Genomic DNA, 19,135 nt, shown 5'->3' with positions numbered 1-19,135 from the left:
CAAGAATTGGGTACATACACTGTAAAAAGAACGGTGTTAATATGAAATAACACCGGGGTAGGCGATGTCATTTGGCAGTGTTAAATCGGTGTAAAAAAATTCCAAGTATAGAAATTAGAAAAAAAAATGCATCACATATAAAAAAATTTAATGAATATTATCTGGAGGAAATTTCAAGTTTGGGGGATTCTACGGTTTCCGTGGCGCCGCTAAATGACCGTAAATTCTTGTAGAACTCGACGAAATAAGACTTTCTTAAGGAATAAAATTTTTCGATATCTCGCTTAGTTTTTGAGAAAAATGAATTTCGAGAAAAATGCGTTTTTTTTAAAAAGATGAAATATTTCATAGATTTTAATATCTTCAATTTTTTTGTATTTTTTTCCGGAAAGTGTATTTAAAGATGAAAATTCTGAAAACAAAAACGTTTGAATTAGTCCATTTTTGAAGAAGTTATAGCCATTTGAAAAAAAGCCTTATTTCGTCGACTTCTACAAGAATTTGCGATCATTTGGTGGCGCCACGGAAACCGTAGACCCCTCAATCACCAATAATTTAATTACTTAATAAAAATACTAATCAACTGCAGTGATCGATTAAGTAAAAATATTCACAAAGTTAAATATTTTCAACACCGAAAATTTTAACACCTACACCGCCTGGACTTACCCCGGTTTTTATTACAGCGTAATAATTACACTAGATTAAAATTCATATTGATATTATTATCTATATTTATATATATATATATATATATATATATTCATCGTTATTATAGTCATACGTGGTGATACACGATAGATATTAGCTGACGATACACGAATTTATCTTTTATCGCAAGCTTTATTTTTTTTTTTTACAAGGTTACATGTATTTTATATTTATTATTATCTCACTACTGTAATATGTTACACGCACGTTATGCCATTTGCGAGTTGTCGACTGATATACGGATGATTGCTCACGTCGCTTGTATTGTCAATGTGAAAAACGACGCACGTGCGTGTAAGAATTTATTTATAAGTATAGATATATAGTGTACATAATGTATTTATCAGTGTGTAAATGAATTTGGATGTGTGAGATGCGAGTGAAGGAGTGTGGGTGATGTACGTAAAAGAGTATGCGTTAGCAATGTCGTGAGTCGGCAGCGTCGCTAATTGCGCGCTTCGATTATTTATTCTAGCGACTGCAACTTTGTAGTTAAGTAAGTACGGAAAAAAATTGTTCAGCTGAGAAAAACATATTTTTAGAAGAAAAAAATTCATGCAAAAAGTAAGACATTGAAGTCTATTTTAATTGGTACTAAAGTTAAGTCACGCGTCTTGAAGTTGAAGTTATAAACGTGTTTTTAATTTTTTTTATCACTTTTTTGTTGATATTACTCAAGAAACTTTACTGGTTCGTTGTAATTATTTCAAAATGAAGATTATTTTGATGTCAAAAAAAAATTTTATGCGTTATTCATTTATACTTTATTCTATTGAATATATTAATAAATTCCTTTTTTCAAAAGTTGAATAATTAATTTAATTATGGTTATTTAATTCATTTTTTTTCTTCAATAATATTTGTAATAAAAGTGATGAAGATTTTTCTATTTATATTCTTAGCTATTTTAAATTAAAGAAAAATTAGTTAGTTTTGATTTTTATTTAATATTTTTATTAAGTCAAAAGATAAATAATTAATTTCACAATGACAATTTAACCTATTAATTTTTAATCGCGTTATTCATATAATTATTGAATAATTTAAAAAAACTTGCTCTAAATTCTCGTTGCAAAGGGAAGTTATATGTTCGTTAAAGACAGAATGTCGATAATATTTAATTTGACATTCGTATGGAAGGTTTCTATTAAACGTAATATATTTTTCATGAGTTTAATCGGCAGGCTGTCTATCCATTACTAAAAGTTGTGAATAATATCTTCATCAATGCTATTATACGACGGATTTATTAATGAAAGAACTAAATAATCCCCGCGAGTTCAATGAACTGCAGAAATAATGATTACAAATTTTCTAAGTATACTTTTTTAATGGAACTGCATTTTTAAGTGAAAATACTTTGAACTTCCTGCTATGAAAATTGACAATTTTCAAAAATAAGGAAGTTATTGGTTTCGCTCCGAATTTCGAGAATTATTTTAATTAGATATCGACGTTTTGAGGTCCTTGAAAACTACACTGAAAAAAAATAATCGCTAGCTGCGGACGAAAAAAACGCTAGCGGTTAGCAAAAAAATCGCTTGCAGCAAACGATTAAAAATCGCTTGCTGCTAAAAAAAATAATCGCTAGCAGCTAACGATTATTTTTTTCAGTGTATTCTATGTCCGGATGTCCGTCTGCCCGCGTGTGTGTGTAAACGTTTTTTGTCCACCCGAGTCAAAAAACAAATTCGGATTTAAGTCTCAAAGTTCTCAATGAGGTTTTTGAGGATCAATTTAGAATTTTAAGATTGACAACAGTATTGAAAGTTATCCTAGTTTAGTCCTCAAAGTAGTAGTTACGATCCATTTTACCACTTTGAGGACTAAACTGGAATAACATAATCTGGATTAGAGCCTCAAAATACTCAAAACATACAGAAATAATTTTATCCCCATTTGAACCTCAAAAGTCTCATTCGACGTATTTTCTCCCCTCCCTTTTCTGTCTAAAATTTTTTAAAGTCCGAAGTATAACTTTTCATTCGTTGAGGATTTTGAGGTCTTACTTATAATTTAAAATTGATAAATTATTGGCATTTAGACCTAATCGTTATCATTGAGGATTTTGACTACTAAAGTAGAGTTACTTTCTGGGCGGCAAATAAAACATCAAAGGAATCGAGGCTTTTGAGGACTAAACTAGAATTTTTTTTTTACTCGGGCGACGTTATTTTTGGAACGAATCAAGCGATTTGAACGTTTTTGGCGGCAATCGAAAAGGCTCAATAAGAACTGATAAGATTCTGGAGTCGATTGCTCGAGTAAATTTTTTTCAGTTTTTGTTGCATAACTCGTAAATCGCTCGAACGATTTGTTTCTAAGTTTGATCAAATTGAAGTCTCAACAAGCTCTTGATTGCCGCAGAACACGTGAAAATCGGTTGATTTCTTTCAAAGATATCGTCGGATGAAAATTACTTTTTTTTCACCGAAATGTAAATTTTTTTGGTCCGATTGTTTTTTGACCTCGAAAAGCTCAAAAGTTTACCAATAGTAACGTTCTTGAGTTCTCTAAATTCAAAAACAGCGGGTTGGCACACAGAGTCAACCGTTTTTCAAATTTTTTTATATTAATTCGATGCACCTGAGGGTTTATTTTTTTTTATTAGTAAATTCTTTGAAATTCATCTTCGACAGACGAAAGATGAATTTGAAAATTATTTAAATGATGAAAAAATTAAAAAAAAAATTATTATTATTAATCATCAATGTTTTATCCACTTAGCCATGATCCTATTATTAATGATGCCATTAGTAATTTTCGCGCGATATATTAATTTTTTCTTAAAATTCTGCGCGTAATATAGATATTATAATTGCTATTCAATATCTAAGAAATTAATTATTTATTTATTTTCATGGCAGTATTTTTTTTTCAATTTAAAAAAGTCTTCAATAAATTAAAAATTAATCTTCATACGCCGAGAAAAAAATATTCATGATGAAGTATTATACGCAAAAAAATAATTACATCGTTTCATTCTAGTTGTCAGCAATTAAATTGTTTCATAGAAAAAAAGTTGTCATAGATGAAGTTAAAAATTATGTCGTTTACATTGTAGCAGTTTACAATTTTTTATCCACGATCATTATCATAAAGCTGTCATAGTTGCATATAAATTATATACTGAATGATAATGTGTACTTGATATGTTAATCAGTTCATTTTTTCCGACAAAAAAACCAACTAAATAAAAATAAAATGTTTTAGCGACGGATTAGTAAAAATTAAAAATTAATCCGGTTTAATAGACACGTTTTTATTCCTAATTTATTTATTTTTTTTCGTTTTTTCAAAAGAAGAGAGGGATTCTTTTTGGTATTCAAAGTGTGAATAGAAAGGAACGGTACAGAAGGAATCGGATTGTCTCTAGTGTAGCAAAGAGTTGTGTCGGAGTTGAGACTTAACTTGAAGTAAAGGTAAATAAAAAGGAAGTTAAGCAGGCGCGAATATCTTGAAACGCATTGAAAGCAACTCGGGCGCATCATGTGTTACATAAGTGTGTGTGAGAGGGATAGAATAAGTTCAACAAGAGATAGTTGAGGTTGTGGATGAAGAGATAGAAGAGGCAGTAGTAGAAAAGAAGAAGGAGAAGAAGGAGGAAGAGTAAAAACAAGTTGCCGTTATTTATGTCATTTCAGAGGTTTTCTCTGGGTCAATCCATTTATAATGACGATGCACGCATATGTCTCTTTATACCTATTTAAAATCACGCGCTGTTTAACTTCCTCATCCTGAGTTAACTTTATTTTTATATATTATTATTATTATTATTATTATTATTATTATTATTATTATTATTATTATTATTATTATTATTATTATTATTATTCTCTTTATTTATCATTTATCCTTGTGTTCAAATATGCGGGATAGATGAGCCAGATGTTATATGTAAGCATGCATGAGTATACACATTTTCATACTCACTTTTAAATATATATATATATATATATATTGTACATGAAGTATCGCATACTCAACACATAACATAACACACACGGAGCTTAGGCTCAAGAGCTCGCGTTAATTGATACGCGTTCCATCTGTATGGAAGGCGCGCGTGGGACGGACGAAGGAAGAGGTTCGTGTCAGTAAATTAGCGCCGGGATTGCACGACGCCGCAGATTGCCCCCGAGAGTTGATTTCAGGTGTCTGATATTTCCCTGTCACTTTGCTTCCAACACTCTAGAGTCGTTAATTATTTTTTTTTCCTTATATCGTTACGATTGTCAGACAATTTATCGATTATAAGCTGATTTATTTTTTAAGTAAATAATTTATTTACGTCTCAAATAATTTAATTGTTTTTTATAATTAAAAAATTTTTTAATTTTATTTTGTTTAAATGACTTCGGTAGATGTCGTATTTAAAAATAAACTTTGCTAAGACAACGTGAGTTATTAACTGTATACTTATATTTATTGATATGAGTATGTGGACAAAAAAGGAAAAAGTGATTGAGTATATTTGCAGTGATTTAACATTTAATTTACGATTGAGTTAATTAGATAAATATATGTATGCAAATATATCGCATTTGAAATAAATAAATAAACTGTCGATTTTATTGTTTTTGGTTAAATTGTTAATTTATAAAATTAATTACGTGGTATTTCATCGGATTATTTTTAGCGATCATCGGATTTTATTTTTCAGATTAGTGTATAACAGTAGCAATTAATTAACATTTGCGTTTATGTATAATACATAATATTATTACATAAAGAGGATTTAAATGTTAACGATTTTATAGCGAGTTTGCGATTATGTAAATAAAAATTCATCCGGGCTCTTTATTATGGCCATAACTTCACTAACGCAACGTTAAAGATGTGTATTTAGTTTAGTACAGAGTACAAAGTTGTTTTTTTATGTGTAATTTACACTTTTCAAAGTGCCCACGCTCTTAATCACTCGGTCATAGTTTTTTATGTTGATTATTATGGCTACACATTAAAAAAAAATATGTAGATTTTCGATACATTTTTTTTATGTATATAAAAGTCAATTAATTTTATCAATAATCATTTAATTAAAAATACACCGTAAAAAATCTGGAGTGAATTCGGAGTGATTCCGGATTTTATTCAAACTCGTCACTCAAAGTTTCGAAGATTTTTTAAAAAATCACTCCGCATAGAGAGTTTTAATATTTTCCGAAACTCCCCGTCGGAGTAAATTTCACTCCGAGGGGATTAAATAAATAAACAGTTTTCACTCCGCTTTCAATCTGGATGTAATCCGCGTTCACTCTGCAAATTTTTCAGTGTGAAAAATATTCAAATAAATATTTAAACGAAAAAAAAAATAATTATTATAATTAGCTTCGTTAATAATTAAAAATGAAATTACAAGCTAAATTTATTCATTGAATTTTGAAAGGCATGAAGTAAAATAATAAATAAAAATATTCTAGTATTATTCAGTAAAAAATTTTCGGAGTGAATGCGGAGCAAATGACTGGATATTTATTTATTCCCCTTGGAGTAAAATTCACTCCGAAAGGGAGTTTATTTTAACATTAAAAGTCCGAATCGAAGTGAATGTGGATTTAAATAAAATCCACATCACTCCGAAATAATTCATCTAAAAAAACAAACTCCTCATTTACTCTGTATGCGGAGTGATTTTTTTAAAAACTCCAGAACTCCAAGTGAATTCGAATTGAAATAAAATCCGTAATTACTTCGAATTTACTCCCGATTTTTTAAAGTGCACGATGTAATTAATGACATAAATATAAAAAAAACTGAAGGCATAATGCCAAAGACAGAAAAGCAGAAGAAGTGAGAGAGAGAGAGAGAGAGAGAGAGATTACACGTATAATTATTACTTTGTCTGGCGTGCGTTAATTGAATTAATTGATATCCTTGCGTCTCGGTATACGAGCGTAAGTGCGTGGGAGGAAATAAGTGAGACTTCTTAACCAATATTATATATGTGCGCCAACAATATGTCATGACAACAACAACTTGTAAATTATCCAACGGATGAAACACTGCAATTGCAGTTTTATTTTGACTTTAAGCTTCGGAATACTGTACTAACTATAAAGATTTTACACGTACATACAAACGCGCTTATTCATTTACATGTACATAGTAAACGTACATGTTAGTTTCTGTGTTGCTATTACTCCTACTCGTATTATCGCATTTACGCGTGTGTATAAAGATAAACGCTTGCGTTGGCTGCGTTATAACTTGAGATAGGCACGTACGAAATCTCTCGAAGTGATAAGAAAACGTTGAATTGCAATCAATATACTCTGAATCAGACAAAACAGTCTGCACTTTTTTTCTTTTTTTTTTTTTAAATTTAAACTTCAAACGTTTGTATAAAAGAATTAAAATTTTTGTTTCTAGTTAAATATATAAATGTATTTTTTTGCAACTTTTTTTTTATGTAAACAAAAGTGATGTTATTATAAATAATGGTAAAATTACAATGAACATTTTTCGAATTTATTGAGTTTGATAGAGCTTTTAAATTGCATACTTTAAAGTATCTTTTACCACCCGGGTCAAAAAATAATTTAATTTTGATGTAGTTTTAAAAATTGAAAGTAATGAAAGTCTAGCAAGACTAGGTTAAGGTCTTTTTTTAATGAATGAAAAACACATTTTAAGATATGAAAATACATTTGGTTTTAACTAAGTTGTCTTACTTAGTACTGATTTACGCCAACTAAATCAAATTCAAGTCAAGTTTTATTTGGATTTGACTTTGTTGACAAATTTAAGTCATTGAAGTCAAATTCAAGTCAACGTGACTTAAATTTTTAAATTAAAAAAAAGTAAGTACAACTCAAATCAAGTAAATTAAGCCAAATGCAAGTCAAAAAAATTATAACAGTAAAAATCAAGTTATTTTTTTGACCCGAGTATAGTCGTAAAAATTTTAAAGAAAAGATCAACCATACACTGTCGAAAATTTTGTGTTTTTGTGTATAAAAATTCAATGGTTAAATATTTTGTGTCAATTATTTGACACCATCAAGTGTAAATTTAACTAAAATTTAATGTATTATCTGATCCCAACAAGTTTTGAACCTGTATTATTGTTTGACACAAGTATAATGTGTTAAATTAACACAAAAAATTGAGTGGACCGTTTGGAATATGGGATTTGTGTTAAATTTAACACAATTTATTTAACTGAGTATTCACAATTTGTAAAATTTATTGTTCAATAAATTTTCTCGTCACTTTTATTTTTTTAATAATAATTTCAAATCATCATTGATTACTTCTATAATTCTTTTTAAGCAATCCGAGATATAGAAGAATTATTTTTCTGAAAAATTTTTTTTCAAACGCTTTTGCACTCAAATAGTATTTCTGCTGATATTTATAATTTGAATTTACATATAGATCTAAAGACGTTAAATTAGATTAGAAATTTAAAAAGAAAGTCCTTTTCATTTTTAAATTATTCCATTTTATTTGAAAATGAGAATGAAAATTTTTATTTTATTTAAACATATGAGAAAAATTAAAATAACAAAAGTGTATTTTCCCGTAGCGTTTCCACTGTGCTTGCACCTTCCCTATTTATATTTTAATTTATTGGTTTCATATACGGTAACAGTGGAGAAAAGTTTGTGGGTGTAGAAAATATTTTAGCTGACGATAAAAAACATCAGGTTGCAATAAATCATCGTATCGGATTTTAAAAAAATTAAATAAAAAACGCTGCAAAGCAAGGAAAGAAACTGAACAAATTAAAGAGAAAAAAACGAATAAAAATACATATATGAATGTTTCTTGGGTGTGAAAAAGCAAAATATCGATGACTAGTTTTTGCGTCTGACTATTTCGTTTTACTCTCTACTTTTTATATAAACTTTTTTATTTCGGTTTTATCCGGAAAAGCGCGGGAAACGATGTGCGAACATCGCTCAGGGTGTTTACGATTATCACGCGAGATGCGCAATCGATGCGGAAGATTCAGCATATATGAGCCCGATGTTGTTAAGTAAAGGATTATGCGTGAATGATGTAAGGCATGGGATTAGTGAGATTCTTCTCTCGGTATTTGTGTCGTCGATGTGTAATTTAAATAAATATAAATAAAATGCAATGAATAATGAGTTAAGATTTTTATCCGCGATGACATTCGTTTTAAATATTTTATTTATCACACGTTCCTCTTGAAGCCAATTATATTTAATTAACTAATTTATTAAATAAAATTAATTAATTTTGTCAAATGATATTATAAATTTATGACATTCGTAATTTTATTTTATCAGTAGTTAACTTTTTTATTTTATTTATATAAATAGATGCAGGTAAAAGAGATAAAAAAAAATGAAATAAAATTGGCGGTTAAATATTTCCATCAATAATGTATTTAATCAAGATTTGTTAGACTGATAGTAAATGGTATTCAGGTGTGAGTGTATGTATTGTGAAGCATGTGGTTGTTGAGTGATCGAGGATATCGTCCGGGGAATACAAACGAGCGTGAAATTGGAAAATAGGGTGTATGAGTGAATAAAAGAGAGACAGTTAACGATAGGAAAAAAGATAGGGAAACTGATGCACTTTTTTTTATCACCGATTTACTCTAGTATATATTTTGTTCGTTGTGATTCGATTTATCGCGCCCAACTATTTTTAAAATCACTCAATGATGCACGGGCTCCCAAATGGTTTGCGAGCTAATGAAAAAGTTCCGTTCAAGCTAATTAAATGAGTTAACTCAATTTTTTTAACTGACCGCTACAAAATAAAAAAAAACATATCTATATCTCCTTGTGTATCGACTAATACTCTGTAAAAAATTTGCGGGTGAACGCGGATTAAATCCGGAGCAGGCTGTTTATTTATTTAACCCCCTCGGAGTTAAATTTATTCCGAAGGGGCCCCGAGTCAAAACACAAATTCTAGTTTAGTCCTCAAAAGCCTCAATTCCTTTGATGTTTTATTTGCCGCCCAGAAAGTAACACTACTTCAGTACTCGAAATCCTCAATGAGAACTATGAGGTCTAAATGCGAATAATTTATCGATTTTAAATTTATAACTAAGACCTCAAAATCATCAATGAATGAAAAGTTATACTTCGGACTTTGAAAAATTTTAGATAAAAAAAGGGAGGGAGAGAATACCTCGAATGAGGCTTTTGAGGTTCAAATGGGGATAAAATTATTCCCCTGTGTAAAAAAAAAATTGTTGAAAAAAGGTTAAAAAAGTATTGACTATTCTAAACTTCAAAACTTGACACAATGACGAACTTTTTTTAAACTATTTTTAACCTTCTAAAAATGCACAGAAAAAAACAATTAACTTGATCCTACAAATTAACATTTTTCAGTGCAAAATACATTCAGAAAAAAGGGATTTCGAATTATTTCTGAACTTTTTTCGTTTTAGCATATCTTAATAATATTAGGACTTTTATTGATTTCTCCTTTGAATTTTCAAAAGTTTAAAAAACGTTCAAAAAAAGTTGTATGTTGTGTATGCCTGTATGTTGTAAGTATTTTGAGGCTCTAATCTAAATTATGTTATTCCAGTTTAGTCCTCAAAGTGGTAAAATGGGTCGTCACTACTACTTTGAGGACTAAACTAGGATAACTTTCTATACTGTTGTCAATTGTAGAATTCTAAATTGATCCTCAAAAACCTCATTGAGATTTTTGAGCCTTAAATCCGAATTTGTTTTTTGACTCGGGGGAGTTTATGTTAATATTACAACTCCGAATCGGATTCAAATAAAATCCAGTTTACTCTGAAATCACTCCACTGAAAAGACAAAGTCCCTATTTACTCCGTATGCGGAGTGATTTTTTTTAAAACTCCGAAACTCCAAGTGAATTAGGATTTAAATAAAATCCGTAATCACTCCAAATTTTATACAGTGTAAAATTGATTTTAAATTTAAAGCAGATAAAATCTCTGCGTTGTCCATCTCTGGTAAATTTTATTGCAATCGCATTTGATATCATATATATATCAACATTTATTTAATAATAAAATTGTTGAGATTTAAAATATTTTAATTTTATTTCAAGAGTTAAAAATATCAGTCGAATAAAGAAATAATGGATAATAAAGTAGTTAAATACAAGTTAAAGTTATATCTAAAAAATTGATGATAAAAATGAAAATTTGATGGCATATAAATTGTTAATGTAATATTTAACATGGTAAAGAGAAGTAAATGGTCCTCAAGATTGAGCATTCTCCAACAGTTATTACACTTTTATGGTTGTAACTAGAGTTATATCTGTCTCCATTTTCTGAACTTATAATTTATTCACGAGTTTTAGTTAGTAGGTACATTTATCCATTTGTTACTTTTGCTTGAGCATTTTAATCTTTTTTTTTTAAACTTTGTTTTTCTATCTTTTACTAATATAATAGAATCCGTCATTCAATAAAAAAACATCGTCATAATAACAATAATATTAGTAACGATAGAATCATAAATAAAATAAAAAAAAAAAAAAAACATTGAAAAGTTAGCAATACAAAGCATCGAGGAAATGCGTAAACGCAAAGTAATCGCGATAAGTGTATGCACGACGAGTGATAAAGAAAAATAAATAACTATATATGTATATATAATAGGGTGATCCAAAAAATAACAAACTTTTTTTTTTTTCTTCCAAACAGGTTCAAAAGTTTCATTTAGATAAAAAAAGACGCCTGTGAAAATTAGAGCTCTTAATATTAACATTAAGAGGTTCCTCATCGCACTTTTCTATTTTCCATAAGAATAACATAGAAAAAATTTTTTTTGCGTCTTCTGATTTTTATAAGTAGCTAACGATGCGTCATAGGAATAATTGGCAGGCATATTTTTGTAGGGAATTGAATGCTCTACAAAAAAAGATTCCTATCATTTTTTGAGGAATCTATTTGTTTAAAAGTTATTTGAGGTTGAAGACGAATTCATATTAAATTTTGAGATTTTCTACTTTTCCGGCGAAACTATCAGACTTATTACAAAATACTATTGGACCTTTTTTGTAGACAATTTTATTCCCTAAAAGTTATTTCGAATAAAGTTTTTTCGAATTCCGCATTGTTTTCTAGTTATTTTTATTTTAATGTGATGCTCATAAAAAAATAGTCTTCTGATCGATTTTAAGAGCTTGACATTAAAATAAAAATAACTAGAAAGCAATGCGGAATTCGAAAAAACTTTATTAGAAATAACTTTTAGGGAATAAAATTGTCTACAAAAAAGGTCTGATGATATTTTGTAATAAGTCTGATAGTTTCACCGGAAAAGTAGAAAATCTCAAAATTTAATATGAATTCGACTTCAACCTCAAATAACTTTTGAACAAATAGATTCCTCAAAAAATGATAGGAATCTTTTTTTGTAGAGCATTCAATTCCCTACAAAAATATGCCTGCCAATTATTCCTATGACGCATCGTTAGCTACTTATAAAAATCAGAAGACGCAAAAAAAATTTTTTCTATGTTATTCTTATGGAAAATAGAAAAGTGCGATGAGGAACCTCTTAATGTTAATATTAAGAGCTCTAATTTTCACAGGCGTCTTTTTTTATCTAAATGAAACTTTTGAACCTGTTTGGAAGAAAAAAAAAAAAGTTTGTTATTTTTTGGATCACCCTAATATATATATATAAAGCTCAACAAAGACGGAAATAAACGATCTTCAATAAACGTCAAAGGTTTATATGTATAACAGACAGGAGCGTAACTACACTACTACGATCAGAGTTGATCTAAGTCTTTTGTTATATGTGTTGCTCATATATATGTATATATATATATAAGTTTGTTGTTCACTTTCTCGATCATTGTCAACACCTTTTAAAGTATTATCTTGAGTCTTTCATATTTCTTAAACGGTAAATCCGAGAAACGTGACGATGCACTTCGAGCTTCACTGATATTAAAAAATGAAAGCTAGTGTGAGTATAAAAGGTTACGGATGATTTCAATTGTTAGTTTCACGCGATTATTTTTTTTGACTGACTTGATCGTCATCTGATCGAGATATCAATACAAACTAACAATACAATCTTGATATATATATGTATATATACAATGTACATATCATTTAATAGCAATGCAAGTTCTCTTCATCGTAGAATCGCCCACTCAAACTCTTGTGTTTATTTCCTCTATTCGTGTCTCTCTTTCTTCATCTCTTTCTCTCTATGCTAGTTCAGTTTAAGACGCAGATATTTTTGGTGGTTCCGCTGTGCTAATAAATACGCACATATATTATACTTTTTTAAAAATACAACCGCATGGAAAAAAATGAACTATATAAATTAAAAAACGTAAGCAATTTTAGGATAAATATTAAAATTTATTGTCTATGCAGGAAAAATTAATATTTGAACCCTTCAGCACCCGCGCTATGAGTTTTTTTCTCACACTTGACTTTAAATATTTTTTTCTAAGTAATTTCAAATGGAATGGCCCAGTGAAATTTTTTTTATCTTAATAAAATTTTATGCTTTTTATGAGTTTGAAATTTAAAAATTATTTCGAACACAAAAAATATTTTAAAAAGCTATGAGACTTTTTCTCATCACGCGAGTAAAGTAAGACGTAAAAATGAATACGGTTCGGCTCAGTTCGGAATCTTTTCGGCAATCACCGTCATTTTTTCAGCCGTTACATCTGTCATTACTTACAAAATTCAAAAGTAAAAAACAAGTACATTACAGAAAATTTAAAAATGAAAACAAGCGAAATATTCAAATAAATTATAATTGTGTCATAACTGGAAAAGTGCATAATATTTTTGTTTTATTTAACTTAAAATTTACGATGCGCCGAAGCGTGAGACTTTTTCTCATCACGCGGATAATGTTTTACGTTGTTTTAATGCGGATGCTGAAGGGTTAACTTCAAAACCCGTGACTTAAACTTAAAAAATTTACTGCAGGTATTATAAAATTTACTGTTTAGAAGATTAAAATTTCTTATATTGACATCCAGGGTCCGGGTTACATTTTCAAACACTAATTTTTAATGATCCTCAAATTAGCCTACGTCTAATAATGTTTGGATTTTTTTAAAAATAATATTAAAAAAAAAAGAAATAATGTAAAAAATTGCACCTATAGTTTTTTGAATTTTCTACATGCGCATATTTTTAGATTTTTTTTTTGTTTAAATTATGTTGTTGAAAAAAAAATTCAAAAATTTTTAACTGTCTGCTAACTTTAGCATCAGTAATTTTTAATGATACTGAAGTTAGCAGACGTCTAATAATTTTTGGATTTTTTTTTTAGACGATAAAACAAAAAAAAAATATTTGAAAAAATTGCACCTGTAGTTTTTTAAATTTTCTACATGTGTACATTTTTATTTTATTTTTTTGCAATTGATTTGTTGAAATACGAAAATTCAAAAATTTTTAAATGTCTGCTAACTTCAGGATCATAATTTTTAAAGTTTTTTTTTCTGTGCGGTGAAAAAATGACTTTTTTTAAATCTTAGACAATGTATACATGGTTTGTTTATGATAAGGACATATATTAATAGTTTGTGTAAAATATAAGGAATGATTTTGTTAAAAAATAAATAAAAAAAGTTTTTAACAGATAATTTTGTTAGCAGTTTATCTTGTCTCATTCGTGTCTAGCTATCGTTTATTCTGTCATTTTCACTCATACAGTGTCGCGTGCCTGCGGTCAGCCGATATTACATGTGATATGGTTACATATATACATATACGTATCGATATAAATATAGGTTTAATAAAAGTAAAGAGAATAAAAGAGAAGAGATGATGTGTGTATGTGTGATATACATAACTCTTGTATTTTAAGTACCACCGGCAGGTTAGGAAGCGTTTCTGGTTTAACGACTTGTTATTATATATCTGATCGTCAAAATATCACACCTCGTATTTTCATTTACACCCACTACCGTTTATCTACCTTACTTTTATTCCCGACATATACCTACACAAAAAAATAACATGTTCTTTTGGAGTGATCCTGAAGTTAGTAGGCAATTAAAAATTTAAATCTAAAAAATGCACATGTAGAAAATTCAAAAAACTATAGGTGCAATTTTTTTAAATATTTTTTTTTTTAATAATTTATCGTTTTTCAAATAATCCAAAAATTATTAGACGTCTGCCAACTTCAGTATCATCTTTTGGAGCATTTTTTTTACTCCATTTACAATACAATTGATTCGGTATCTAATTAAAATTTATTTTCAAAATTTCAATCAATAAATTAAATTTTTTTTTTGTAAAATCCATTAGCAAAAGAACAGAGTTATAACTTTTTATTTATTGATATTTAAAAAATATAATTAATAATTACTTGTGAGTAAAAAATTTTTAAATCACCTGCGGAGTTGACTGTGTCGCGTATTTATATATTTTTTGTTTCAATTGTACTATTTTTATTTGCTATTTTTTGACAGCTCAAGACACCGACGCGTCATGCTTTAAGTCACGCACATATCGCCAAACACAGGGGACCGGTCATTGACATGAAAGGAATAAAAAAAATAGTAAATACAAATGAATAAAAGAAAATTAAAGAAAAAAAAGTAACTTGATACAAAATTCAACGTTTCTTTATATAAATGAGAGAATAAAAAAAACGGCAAAGTTGAACTTTATAGAAGTGTAAACACGTGAATAAAATAAATAAATAAATAATTATTTTCACACGGTAGTATTACGGAAGTCGGGATTTTAAGTCGCGTAATATCAACTGCACTTGTCACGTGTCAACGGGTGCTCATGTGCTCTCACGGGAAGAGCCTGTACACACTCCACACATGCTTACGGGATTTCCCGCGTCAAATATCCGTGGTCAGTATCACGAAAAAAAAAAAAGTTTAAAAATACTAGACTACAAAAGCCGACAAGTTAAACTAAAAAAAAAAGTTTATGATTTTCGATGCAGAACTTCCGCTTTTTTTCGCGATCCGCTGGGAAAATTGAAAAAACACAGACTTGAGTGACGGGATTTTGGCTCGGTTGCAAAAGCAGACGAACTGTATTGCGAATGGTAAATAAAAAAAATAAAGTAAAATAACAACAACAAAAAATGGATAAATAAAAGAGATGACATACACGATACTCGTATGTCATACACACGCATGTATTTGTCACAAGTTATCTTTTCTGAGCATTTATAGTGAAAAATTAACGCCGTCGGCGCGTTTTAATTTTTTTTTCCACCCGCTATACGTCACTTGGAACTATTAAAAATACTCTTGCCAAATATTTAAGACTATTCTCAACTGACGTGCAGCTCACTATTTTTTCACACCTTGCACTCGAACGAATTTCTCAACCGACATTAAAAATAAAAATTTTAAAAATCTGCTCCGAAATGAAAAATTTTTTTTTTTTTCCCGACAGAAGAACGAGTAAAATACTAAATAATTTACGGTAAAAATAAATAATAAACGCGAATCCCACTGCCGAACAAAAGTTATCTCAGTAGCGAAACGTCTTCACGTGTCTGGATGTGTGATGCGCGTTAACGCGACGGTTTAATTGTAAAGAATTATCGACAACTTGTCACGATTGTATAAAATACTTAAAAAAATAAAAGCCTTTTTCACCATGCACACACTCAAAAAATATTATTATCAATGATACTTAATCTTATCACTCATACTTTTTTTACTCCATAATAATAAAAATAGTAATCTTAAAAATAACAACAATAGTAATAATTATAATAATAAGTAAATATTAAAATACGATTTTTTAATTATTTTTTACTTGTCATAATAATAATCTCTCACTCTCTCGCTCTCCTCTCGATACAAACTTTGATGTAACATTCACGTACGAATAATAATGATCTGGAGTAGTAAAGCCAACTGTCAGTTGACGTTTAAAAAATACAATAAACTTATTATTTTATCACTTATCATTCGTCTTCTTTTCTAACTTTACTTTAATTATCATTTTTTTTCTTATCGGTACTCGCGGATATTTTTAATTCAAATAACATTCAATATAAATTTATTTTATTTGAATTATCGTGACATTTCACTAGTGATTGAAAAATTTAAGATTAAATTCAAATATTAAATTTATTCATTGAATTTAATAAAATAAATTTAATTTTCACGATACGACGCACTGGCAAGCGCGCGGTTAAAAAATATGCACGCACTGGCCACGTTTAAAATTAGACACTGTATATCAATATTTACCTTGCTACATGTAAAATGAATAGAGAGCCTGCCTGAATCGAACGAAGGAAGGCTCAACCGGCCCACTGTGACGTCGCCGGCCTACTGTCAGCTCAGCGCTCGCTCGGCCCCGCAGTCAACTTACCCACCGTCTTCGTGATATTTTGCAAATTTTAATTCGCGGTTTTTTAAACAACCATCACACAAAATAATCATAATAATTCATAATATTATTTATCACAACTATTTCATTCATATTTTTATTTATTTTAAACAATTTACTGAAAATTCTTACTGTCGATAATGCAGATCTTTTGACTCGCGTAGTTCTCAGGTGTGAAACATTCACGCACACATGCTCACTCCGCGGATCTCGCGGATTCGCAAAGACACAAGAGACTCGTTGGACCAAAAAAAAAAAAAAAATAATGAGTGTCAGTGACAATCTGTCACACGCATCCGAATTTTCTTTTACTATTTTTTGAAGATGTGACACATTTTTTTTTTCTTTTACATTTTAAATAAAAAATTTCCTCTTCACTTCTCGCAAAGTAAATGAGGAAAAATTAATTAAAATACGAAAATTACTAAAATAAATTTCAAACTCGGTAAAATATAAAAATTATAAATTATAAATAAATAAGGATGCGCGCGCATTCGTACCGCGAATTACAAACCAGCGTCTGCGCGTTATAAAAAAGCTAATAAAAGTAAAACTTAATAATCGCTCACTTAAAATAATTAGCAAAAGGTATTAATTTGTTTTCAAGTAACAAAAAAAAAAATATAAACTTTTAAAAATAAAATAATACATGATACCAGGTGGCGCAGAAGGCCACCCACACTCGTTGCACGCAGGCGCGTGCATTCAAGGTATCTTTCTGTATATGTGCGTGTCGTCGTCTCAATATATATACATATATATAATAATATAACTATATAGATTCTTAGGTAACGCGAATTGCGCTCTGGTCGTCTACGCCGCTTCAACACTACTCTATTTTTCATATCGCTATAGTAAGCTCACATACATGAATAGAATCCATACACACATGTTTTGAGAATGCAAGAGCACCGTCGACACGACTAGAGTGCCTAGATCGACGCACGCGTATACGCACACTCTTATTCATTTATATACAGACACATACACCCACACACTATAATTATATAAATATATATAGATATAAATTGTCATTCTGGTGGTTGTATTCTCACGATATTAACACGTACACGTTCGATCCGCATCTCGTACGCATGGAAGTGCGTCATCATGCACACGAGGAAATTGAATGGGAAACTGTCATATATATTGTTTCTACATATGTATAGATATTTATATACATATGTAGACTTTAGTGATATGATAATAAATTACATCATTTTTGACTGTGGGATTTTCGGTTGATAAATTGTAACTTGCAACATACGGTTTAGATATGTATATATATATATATATATCTGCATGTATACAGTTATTACTATACCGAGTAGTGGTCAGTAAATCGATATATACATATAAGAGCATTGTATTATAGTGTATGGTTGTATGTATTGGATATCCTTGACGAGGGTATATTATTACTGTGTTATAGACAGTACATTTACTTGATATTTTCTTATTTTTTCTATATTAGATAACGCATTGGATCATGCGAAACGCAGCAGTTTGATGCTGAAGGACTTGATAGAGTGAGAGAGATGGATTTTAAAGAGAGGAGGAGTGAGTGGGTGCTGGTAATTGAGGAGTTTGAGGGGAAAGAGATCTCGAGAATTGCGTTGCGAATCATATCACTGTAATTCGATTTTTATTTTCGCGTGTTGGCGGGCTGTGCGTGCGGCATGGTCTTTTAAATTACGTTTACGTGTATGGATGTGTATTGTATTATTGTTATTAAATGTAAAACCTGTGTGTACTTTTGATGCCGCGTTTTAGTTTTAGTAGGCATATTGCGTGGACGGAACTGTTGTTACATTAATACACTGCATGTGCAGTCGTTCTGAACACTATTATATAGATTTTACTGCTGAGTATATTAGCTTTAAATTTGCGTATATGAGTAGGTTTTTTTTTTTTTTTAATGCACGGATTGGTTATTTGTGTGCAAGAGTGTGTGTCTGTTGGACTTAGATGTGTACGACGTGTTTCATAATTTGCTTCTCTACTTCACGTGTACGGCTTCTATTCGCACGGGTCCGGGTGCGTCCGCGTGCATTTTACATCACGCTCATCATAGACATATAGATATGTATATACTTATATACTTATATATATATGTATATTGTGATA

General features: G+C 29.6%; 2 protein-coding genes across 8 annotated transcripts in view; one reads left to right on the top strand and one right to left on the bottom strand.

Annotated features, from left to right (window-relative positions):
• The window catches only part of LOC130668430 (zinc finger protein 628-like), a 56,709-nt gene extending 39,757 nt beyond the window's left edge, over positions 1–16,952 (bottom strand). For 2 of the 6 annotated variants that reach the window (XM_057470720.1, XM_057470721.1), the window contains exon 1: positions 16,427–16,644. In XM_057470720.1, the coding sequence (XP_057326703.1) occupies positions 16,427–16,488 (62 nt within the window). In that variant the 5' untranslated portion in view covers positions 16,489–16,644. Of the gene's footprint in view, positions 1–16,426; positions 16,645–16,866 lie in introns of those variants that run through there. The other 4 variants (XM_057470723.1, XM_057470724.1, XM_057470726.1 and 1 more) reach the window with 4 other exon arrangements.
• The window catches only part of LOC130668432 (ras association domain-containing protein 4), a 208,646-nt gene that overhangs the window by 50,885 nt on the left and 138,626 nt on the right, over positions 1–19,135 (top strand). The window lies entirely within an intron of this gene.

This window comes from Microplitis mediator, chromosome 5, assembly GCF_029852145.1.
Source record: "Microplitis mediator isolate UGA2020A chromosome 5, iyMicMedi2.1, whole genome shotgun sequence".
In the NCBI taxonomy this organism is placed as follows: Eukaryota; Metazoa; Arthropoda; class Insecta; order Hymenoptera; family Braconidae; genus Microplitis; species Microplitis mediator.
This window is presented reverse-complemented; position numbering and strand designations above follow the sequence as displayed.